This window comes from Gossypium arboreum, chromosome 1 (assembly GCF_025698485.1).
Source record: "Gossypium arboreum isolate Shixiya-1 chromosome 1, ASM2569848v2, whole genome shotgun sequence".
In the NCBI taxonomy this organism is placed as follows: Eukaryota; Viridiplantae; Streptophyta; class Magnoliopsida; order Malvales; family Malvaceae; genus Gossypium; species Gossypium arboreum.
In genome coordinates this window covers 58,162,808-58,173,030 of record NC_069070.1, presented here as the reverse complement: position 1 = coordinate 58,173,030, position 10,223 = coordinate 58,162,808, and the positions used below count along the sequence as shown (strand labels likewise).

The 10,223-nt window shown below is 39.9% G+C and overlaps 1 protein-coding gene across 1 annotated transcript; it reads left to right on the top strand.

Annotated features, from left to right (window-relative positions):
* Positions 1-1,299: 1,299 nt before the first annotated feature.
* On the top strand, positions 1,300-9,934 carry LOC108481711 (uncharacterized). The gene is made up of 5 exons (XM_017784805.1): positions 1,300-1,563; positions 8,882-8,933; positions 9,018-9,078; positions 9,277-9,454; positions 9,650-9,934. The coding sequence occupies exons 1-5, from the start codon at positions 1,300-1,302 to the stop codon at positions 9,932-9,934; spliced, it is 840 nt and encodes a 279-aa protein (XP_017640294.1).
* The last annotated feature ends 289 nt before the right edge of the window (positions 9,935-10,223 follow it).

Here is a 10,223-nt window from a genome sequence, read left to right as displayed (position 1 = left end):
CTTGAAAGGGTTGCTGGAGCCAGTATTGGATCAGTGGGCCGAGGGTCAATTTCTGAGCGACTCCGGTCTAACGGAGCAGAGATCTTCAGGGGTGTTTCTAGTGTAGCCCTAAATGTGTCAGAGTATTGGTTGGAGGCTACCGAGCAGATAATGGACGACCTTGTCTGTACTGTGGAGCAAAAATTAAAAGGAGCAGTGTCTTTACTGCGAGATGAGGCCTACCAGTGGTGGCTCGCCGTGAGAGAAGGTATATGGGCGCAAGTTATATGGATGCCCGAATAAAGGAATTTCTGAACTTGACCCAGGGGAATAAGACTGTGGCGGAGTATGAGGCAGAGTTTCTATAGCTGAGTCAGTATGCTCACGGGATAGTCGCAACTGAGTATGAGTGCTATGTGCGGCTTGAAGATGGCCTCCGGGATGAGTTACGTTTATTGATAGCTCTGCAAAGGGAGCGAAACTTTGCTACCCTTGTTGAGAAAGAAAAAATTACTGAGGATGTGAAGCGCTCTGAGCGCCAGGACCGCGAGAAAGATAGCGGCAGAAATAAGAGGGATTTTGGACCTTCGAGTTCTTCTGGAATGCCTATGAAGAGGGCCAGATTTATGGGTCAGTTTGAGTGGTTCCTGTTATTGCTGCAAGACTGTAGCCTTGCTCTGATTGTGGAAGGGCTCATCAGGGTGAGTGTTGGAAATGAACTAGGGCGTGTTTTCGGTGTGGATCCATGGATCATCAGGTTAAAAATTGTACTCAGAGGCCTATGCAAATGGAAGTTGCAGGTCAGGGACAAGTTCAGCCAGGGAGAGGTGGTTAGTAGCCACCGAGAGGGCGTGGACAAGCCAGGGGTGGAAATGGTTTGGGACGAGGTCGTGGAGTATCGGCAGAGGTGCTGGTAACACTGAGGTGAGACAGCCAGCCTTGGTCTATGCTGCTCATCGCCTAGAGGATGGTGACGCTCCTGATGTTATAAGTGGTACGTTCTTGATTTATAATGTACCATACACTGCTTTAATTGATATTGGGTCTACACATTCGTATGTTGCATGCACTGTGTCTGAGACGTTGGGTATTCAGTTTAAAAATACTGTTAGTGAGATGACTGTGTTGAGTCTACTAGGACAGTCAGTTGGAGTGAATAAGTTGTTTAGAGACGTGCCCCTAGAGGTTCAAGGGGTTGTCTTTCCGAGAGATTTGATAGAACTGTCATTTGTGGAATTCTATATTATATTGGGCATGGATTGGCTAGTGAAACACCATGCAAAATTGGATTGTGCTACTAAGCGTATGGTGTTGAAGTAGATGGAGGATGAGGAGGTGACAGTGATAGAGGAGCAAAGAGATTATCTGTCTAACGTGATTTTTGCATTAAGGGCCGAGAAATTGGTTCGTAAGGGTTGCAAAACGTTTCTAGCTTATGTTGGCATTTCTGGTTCTAAAGGTCCTTTTGTTAGAGATGTCAGAACTGTTAAGGAGTTTTCGGATGTATTTCCTAAAGAGCTTCCTGGGTTGCATCCAAACTGTGAGGTCGAATTTGGCATTGAGCTCTTACCTGGGACAGCTCCGGTGTCTATTGCCATTTATAGGATGGCACCAAAGGAGCTGGTGGAGTTAAAGGCTCAAATTCAAGAGCTACTGGACCGAGGATTCATTCGACCGAGTGTGTCCTGTGGGGAGCACCAGTGTTGTTTGTGATGAAGAAGGATGGATCCATGCACATGTGCATCGATTATCATCAACTGAACAAACTGACTATCAAGAACAAGTACCCTTTATCGAGGATAGATGTAACACCCCAAACTCGGCCCAGACATTATAGCCAAGTCTGGTGTGTCCCATTGAAGTGTTTTTCGAAAACCATGTTTTCATTGAAAACCCTTCTTGATGTTTAGAAACTTTTACTGTTTAAACTTGTAAACCTTTGTAGTGGCAGAAACATGTTATTTTAAAAATAGTTAAGTATCGAAAAATCAAACCTTCTTTGTTATGGCTTAAAGTGAATGGATACTACGCATTAGGTAGGATTCAAGAAAAGAGGAGGTAAGTCAATTAGACTGCTTAAGTACCTAGCTCTTCCATGATCCAATCCTAGATATGCACACATCCATTGCTACACTTTAAGCTTATTACTTGTCCACGAACAACAAATTAAGTTTAAGTCTATTTAAAATATTTATTTCTTTTGAAAACATTTACGTTGCGGAAGCTTTGCTCGGTTATCGTGATATTCAGAAAATAAGTAACTTTTATAAAACGTGCCCTAGGGCTATCCAATTTTAAGGAATCAATTTAAGTGATGTGAATCTCAAGTTGAAAACGATTTAAGTAATTTAAAAACCCAAAATAAAAATAATAGAGCGGCCTTATTACAACTTTAACCAAAATAGAAATAATCAAAAATAAATGCGAAATTTAAAAGGAAGCTAATTGAAACTTATTTAAAAACCAGAAATTTAATCTTCGTGGCCCTCTGAATCCCGCCCACTCCAAGTCCACCAACTAGGGCTCACCGCAAGGATGGAAGAGAAAGGGGTGAGTTTGAAAACTCGGTGTGTATGGAAAACCCATCCAAAGCCCAAGTCACTCAAGCCCATTGGGCCTAAGCCCTATTCAGATAACAAGATGGCCCATGACCCATTCCGTAACGTAAGACATATATTGTATGCAAGCCCAACCCAAATTTATAACCAACAGTGCACTCCACCCATCAGCCCTACACTTCATGTGGGAATAGCTCAACCCACCCATTTCTACACTCCACAATTCTTGTAACTGTCTCAGATATCGAGAAGTTGAGGCAAAGCCTCCAAGACGTGGACAAGCCACTTTCAGTACTTTCTCCATCAATAACCCAGTCCATGCATCGATGATAATAACATGGCATGCAATAAATAGTGTGATCAAACATGCATTCAGGTCAACCTTAACCTTAGGGGTATATCAGTAATTTTACTCATAGGGGTAAATCTGTAAATTTTCCACCTATAAAGGTATTTTAGTAATTTTATCAGTTTTAAGGGTTCTCATGGATGTTACGGTCCTTACTAGCCCATTTGTCATTGCAATAATTTATTTATCTCAATTTCACAATTTTAGCCATTGGGCCCTAAAACCCTTAATGGGCCCTACAGTGTCCACTAGCAATTTAAGCCCATTTAATTCAAATTTTATGACCAGTTTACCGATTTAAGCAGTTTCGATTCTACAGTCTAACAGAACATACTTATTGCCTATTTTTTTTATTTCTTTACTCGTATGGCCCCGTAAGCCCATTGGGCCCAGTTTTAGCCTATCGGGGCCCAATTATCGAAATGCACAAAATTTCACACACGACTAACTTACCACTTTGCGATTTCAGATCTAGTGATTTCTAAACTTCTTATGAGCACTCACACACTCACAAGCCCACGAAATGTCAAAATTTCGGCATTTCGGCTTTTGCCGAATTGAACTATGAGAGGGTGTTCGATACACACCTGATTTGTGATATTCCTTGAGGAGAGCTCCTACGCGATTTCTCCTATAATCAACCGCTTATAGATTAGATCATGCTAATATTTAAACCAAATCGAAAACTGTCTATTATCATCGCTTACATATTCGGCTACCATCCATAATGGCCCTAGGGTTCATACCTTTGCCGAAATTGATGACTAGATCTAGATTTAGTCATCCGATGATCCAAGCTTTTGCACTCCTCGATCGGCAGCCTTTAATCCTCACTAGCACCAACAAACCAAATAACACCAAAAAATCCTTTCATTTTAGTGATGACCACCCTATGTATATAGGGTTTTTTAGCTTTTCTTAAACCACAAGATACGAATGGAAAGAAGGTTCGAATACTTACCAAGAGATCTACTCGTTGAAGAACGTTCCAAATACCTTTCTACCCCAGATCCGTTATGAATCCAACTTAACCGTACGTAGAAAATAGATCTAAATATTAATTCCCAAATCACTAAAATATGAAGGTTTTCGGCTTTTGGATCTATCCTAGAATGTGGCTATTGGATTTAAAAGAAAAATAGGTGACGGTAAGTTCACCATCGAAGAGACAATCAGTAGAGGAAGAGATGTAAGATTAGAGGTTTGGTCTTTTGAAAGATTAAAAGGAAAGGAGATATGGTTTCAACCAAAGGAGTATCGGCAACCAATATTTGAGAAGAAAAAGTTGTTTTAAATAGAATTTGGCTTCGAGGAAAGAAAATAGAAAACGAGAGAATTGTTTAGCTTTTGGGAAAAATAGAAAAGAATATGAGCAAATGAAATAAGATAAAATTAGAATAAAATAGAAACAAAGAAAAAATCTGATTGAAAGGAAAATAAAATTAAAATTGGCTACCACCCTAAAAAAAATATCCCAAACTTCCAAGAAGGATATAACTCATGAAGGCCCCCCAAATTAAAAGCAATCGCCACCTCATGCTTATGCCTGAATGGGTGCTTAAATAGGCACAAAAGTCCTTTTCCAATTTTAATTCCTTCCTTAGCTCCTTAATTCATGGCCAAATTCAAAGTTTGAATTTAATTCAAACTCTCCACTGCTTAGCAGCAGTCCACCGCTCAGCCGACTCCTCCTATTGCTGGTAGAGTTTCAATCCTATACGGCCCTTCCCACGCTCGTATAGCAAAAAGAAACACTCTCTTGCACGTAACGCTGCTCGAACTTGGGACCTCCAGGTTGCCCAGCACGCTGCTGGCCACTGGGACGCGCATTCGGTTTCAACAATATACCGTCACATTTTATCTTAAAGGTTACCTGCTAATGTCCCGTTCATTTTAAAAATATAAAATTAAAACATACCTGTGCCTGGACTCGAACCCGTGCCCTTGTGGAACTCCTAGCACCCTACTGCCACTGCGCCACAAGCGTCCTTGTAGCATAACTCGGTCGAAACTTTTCCTAATCCTTACTTTAGTGAGACCTAGCTTCTAAAATAAAAACAAGCCTTTGCGTGCGCCAACCTCGAACTTACAGTCTAACAGAACATACTTATTGCCTATTTTTTTTTTATTTCTTTACCCGTATGGCCCCGTAAGCCTATTGGGCCCAGTTTTAGCCTATCAGGGCCCAATTACCGAAGTGCACAAAATTTCACACACGACTAACTTACCACTTTGCGATTTCAGGTCTAATGATTTCTAAACATCTTATGAGCAATCGCACACTCACAAGCCCATGAAATGCCAGAATTTTGGCATTTTGGCTTTTGCCGAATTCAACTATGAGAGGGTGTTCGATACACACCTGATTTGCGATATTCCTTGAAGAGATCTCCTACGCGATTTCTCCTATAATCAACCGCTTATAGATTAGATCATGCTAATATTTAAACCAAATCGAAAACTATCTATTATCATCGCTTACATATTCGGCTACCATCCATAATGGCCCTAGGGTTCATACCTTTGCCGAAATTGATGACTAGATCTAGATTTAGTCACTCCGATGATCTAAGCTTTTTGCACACTCCTCGATCGGCAGCCTTTAATCCTCACTAGCACCAACAAACCAAATAACACCAAAAAAATCCTTTCAGCCTTAGTCGACAACCACCCAATGTATATAGGGGTTTTTAGCTTTTCTTAAACCATAAGATACATATGGAAAGAAGGTTCGAATACTTACCAAGAGATCTACTCGTTGAAGAACGTTCCAAATACCTTTCTACCCCAGATCCGTTGTGAATCCAACTTAACCGTGCGTAGAAAATAGATCTAAATATTAATTCCTGAATCACTAAAATATGAAGGCTTTCGGCTTTTAGATCTATCCTAGAATATGGCTATTGCGATCTAAAAGAAAAATAGGTGACGGTAAGTTCACCATCTAATAGACAATCAGTAGAGGAAGAGATGTAAGATTAGAGGTTCAGTCTTTTGAAAGATTAAAAGGAAAGGAGATATGGTTTCAACCAAAGGGGTATCGGCCAATGTTTGAGAAGAAAAAGTTGTTTTAAATAGAATTTGGCTTCGAGGAAAGAAAATAGAAAACGAGAGAATTGTTCAGCTTTTGGGAAAAATAGAAAAGAATATGAGCAAAAGAAATAAGATAAAATTAGAATAAAATAGAAACAAAGAAAAAATCCGATTGAAAGGAAAATAAAATTAAAATTGGCTACCACCCTAAAAAAAAATCCCAACCCTCCAAAAAAGAACTCATAAAGGCCCCCCAAATTAAAAGCAATCGGCACCTCATGCTTATGCCCGAATGGGTGCTTAAATAGGCACAAGAGTCATTTTCCAATTTTAATTCCTTCCTTAGCTCCTTAATTCATGGCCAAATTCAAAGTTTGAATTTAGTTCAAACTCTCCACTACTTAGCAGCAGTCCACCGCTCAGCCGAATCCTCCTATTGCTGGTAGAGTTTCAATCCCGTACGGATCTTCCCATGCATGTATAGCAAAAAGAAACACTCTCTTGCACGTAACGCTGCTCGAACTTGGGACCTCTAGGTTGCCCAGCACGCTGCTGGCCACTGGGACGCGCGTTCGGTTTCAACAATATACTATTACATTTTATCTTAAAGGTTACCTGCTAATGTCCCGTTCATTTTAAAAATATAAAATTAAAACATACCTGCACCTGGACTCGAACCCGTGCCCTTGTGGAACTCCTAGCACCCTACTGCCACTGCGCCACAAGCGTCCTTGTAGCATAACTCGGTCGAAACTTTTCTTAATCCTTACTTTAGTGAGATCTGGCTTCTAAAATAAAAACAAGCCTTTGCGTGCGCCAACCCTCGAACCTAGGCACTACACCACAATCCCAGCGCCTCTGCCACTAGACCGAGCTTCCCTTTGTGTTACCTTTTAACCCTAACTATATATAAGGCTTCCCTGCATTGTTCCCTGATATAAAGAAAAATAAAATACTTTTGCACATGCTGGGAATCAAACCCCAGCTCTCCTTCCCACTACCAAGCATGCTAACCACTGGGCCAGCTACACTTCTTCATGCCCAGTCTTGCCCAATTTATTTTATAAGCCTTATGCCCAGATTCCCTCTATGAGGCAAAAATTAAAACAATTTTTTTCCTAGAGTTTAAACACCAAAAAACAATACTTTTATAAATATATATATTTTTCCTATCTAATAATAATAATTATAATAATAATTTTATAAATATATCTAATAATAAAATTTCAAATATCAATAATACAAGTAAATAATAATAATTTTCATAAAAATTTTCAAACATACATACAATAATATTTTTCTAATAATACTAATTTTATCTCATAATACTAATTAAAATTTCATAAAAATTTAAAATATCCGTAATAATAAATACAGTAAAAATTTTCTAGTAGTAATTTAATTCAATTTTTTTCTTAAATGGTAATATTTAAAACTTCTTAATTATTTAGGTTTTCTTCTATCCAAATCCCAGACTCAAAGCCCACTCTTCTAGGCCCCAAATTCAGGGTGTTACAATAGATGATATGTTTGACCAGCTACGAGGAGCTACGATTTTCTCCAAGATAAATCTTCGATCGGGGTACCATCAGCTAAAGTTTAAGGAGGCTGATTTGTATAAGACTGCCTTTAAAACTTGTTATGGCCACTACAAGTTTTTAATGATGCCATTTGGGTTGACAAATGCACCAGCGGCTTTCATGGATTTGATGAATCGAGTATTTTAGCCCTACCTAGATCGGTTCATAGTTGTGTTTATAGAAGACATCCTAGTGTATTCAAGAATCGAAGAGGATCATGATGTGCATCTTTGATTTGTTTAGCAAATTCTGAGGGAAAAGCAACTTTACGCAAAGTTCATCAAGTGTGAGTTCTGGCTGCGAAAAGTGACATTTTTGGGTCACGTGGTGTCTGCCAAGGGGATTAGAGTTGATCTTTAAAAAATTAAAGCCGTAGTGGATTGAAAACCACCAAAGATGGTATTTGAGATTCGAAGCTTTCTGGGTCTAGCAGGGTATTACAGACGTTTTGTTGAGGGGTTTTCATTGATTGCTGCACCTCTGACTAAGTTACTGCATAAAGGGGTACCATTTAATTGGATTGATATGCAATAAGAGAGTTTTGAGAAACTGAAGAAAGTTCTGACTGAGGCCCCTGTTTTAAAACAACCAGAGTTTGGGAAGGAATTCACTGTCTATAGTGATACGTCACACATTGGATTGGGTTGTGTGTTGATGCAAAAGGGTAAGGTGGTTGCTTACACGTCTTGTCAACTTAAGCCTCCCGAAGCGAATTACCCTACTCACGATTTGGAGTTAACTGTAGTAGTTTTCGCACTGAAAATTTGGAGGCATTACTTATACAGTGAGAAGACTATTATTTACACAGATCATAAAAGCCTCAAGTACCTCCTCACTCAGAAGGAGTTGAACCTTAGGCAACGAAGGTGGATAGAGTTGTTTAAGGATTATGATTGTTCAATTGAGTACCACCCTGGTAAGGCTAACGTGGTAGCTGACGCACTGACCCGTACGGTTGTATCTAATTTGAGAGCAATGTTTGCTCATCTCAGCCTATTTGATGATGGTAGCTTATTGGCTGAGCTTCAAGTGAGACCAACCTGGACTGGTCAAATTAGGCAAAAACAGTTGTTGGATGAGTCATCCTCATTTTCGATTCGTTGAGAATGGTGAGACTCTAGATTTTGGGCTGAATAGTAAGGGAGTGTTATGTTTTCGTGAGAGAATTTGTATACCAAGGGATTCTGATTTAAGACAATCTATATGCAAGAAGCGCATGGTAGTCCGCATGCTATGCATCCTGGCAAAAATAAGTTATATCGAGATCTTCATGAGCTATACTGGTGGTCGGGGCTTAAGCACGAGGTTACTGAGTTCGTACGTAAGTGCTTGACATGCCAGCAAGTTAAGGCTGAGCATTAACTGCTTTATGGTTACTACAGCCAGTAAAGATTCCATTCTGGAAATGGGAGAGGTTAACCATGGATTTTGTAAGTGGGCTACCCTTAACACTGACTAAGAAGGATTCAGTATGGGTTGTTATAGATCGATTGACTAAATTTGCCCACTTTATTGCAGTCTGCACTGATTATTCGTTGCAGAGATTGGCCAAGTTGTATGTGGCTGAGATTGTGAGACTGTACGGAGTACCAGTTTCTATCATATCGAACAGAAATCCTAGATTTACTTCTCGATTCTAGAATAAGTTACACGAGGCTTTGGGTACAAGGTTAGACTTCAGTACTGCGTTCCATCCTTAATCAGACGGTCAGTCAGAGAGGGTGATCCACATACTGGAGGACATGTTAAGATACTGTGTAATTGATTTTCGAGGCAGTTGGGAAGACTATTTTCCATTGGTAGAGTTCTCTTACAACAACAGTTATCAATCTAGTATTCAGATGGCACTGTACAAGGTGTTATATGGTCGTAGGTGTCGTACTCCTACTTGTTGGATAGAACTTGGTGAGTGGCGAGTTTTGGGGCACGAGTTGGTTTCTGATACTAAAGGTAAGGTAAAGTTAATTTGAGATTGGTTAAAAGAAGCAAATGATAGGCAGAAGTCTTATGCAGACTTAAAGCGTAAAGAGATCGAGTACTCTGTAGGGGATTATGTCTTCCTGAAGGTCGCACCATGGAAGAAAATTTTGAGATTTAGATGGAAAGACAAACTGAGCCCTAGATTCATCGAACCTTACTGAGTATTAAAGCGTGTGGGACCGATCGCCTATCAACTCGAGTTGCCTCCTGAGGTAGACATAATTCATGATGTGTTCCACGTCTCCATGTTGAGGCGATATCGCTTGGATCCGTCACATATAGTGCCAGTTGAGGAAATTGAGATTAGAGTTGATTTGACTATCGAGGAAGAACCAGTGCAGATACTGGATCGTGACATTAATGTATTAAGGAGGAGATTTGTTCTGCTGGTCAAAGTACTATGGCGTAATCACGGTTCAGAAAAAGCAACATGGGAACCAGGGGAGGCGATGTGACAACAATAACCTCACCTATTATGACCAGGTAAATTTCGAGGCCGACATTTCTTTTAAGGAGTAGAGTTGTAACGCCCTAAAATATAGGTTTGTAATTTTGCATGGTTTGACACAAATTGCATGTTTGGTGTGTTGATTAAGTGAATTGGGTGTGTTTGGGGATGTCTGAGAAGTCTTGGGTTCAAGCTCCAGCTTTTGCAGAATTTTTTATTTTGCTCTTAAAAGAATCTGGGTACTGACTCGTAGGCTTTATAAATAGTTGTGGTTGTGTTGTGTTACAAAAAGCCTT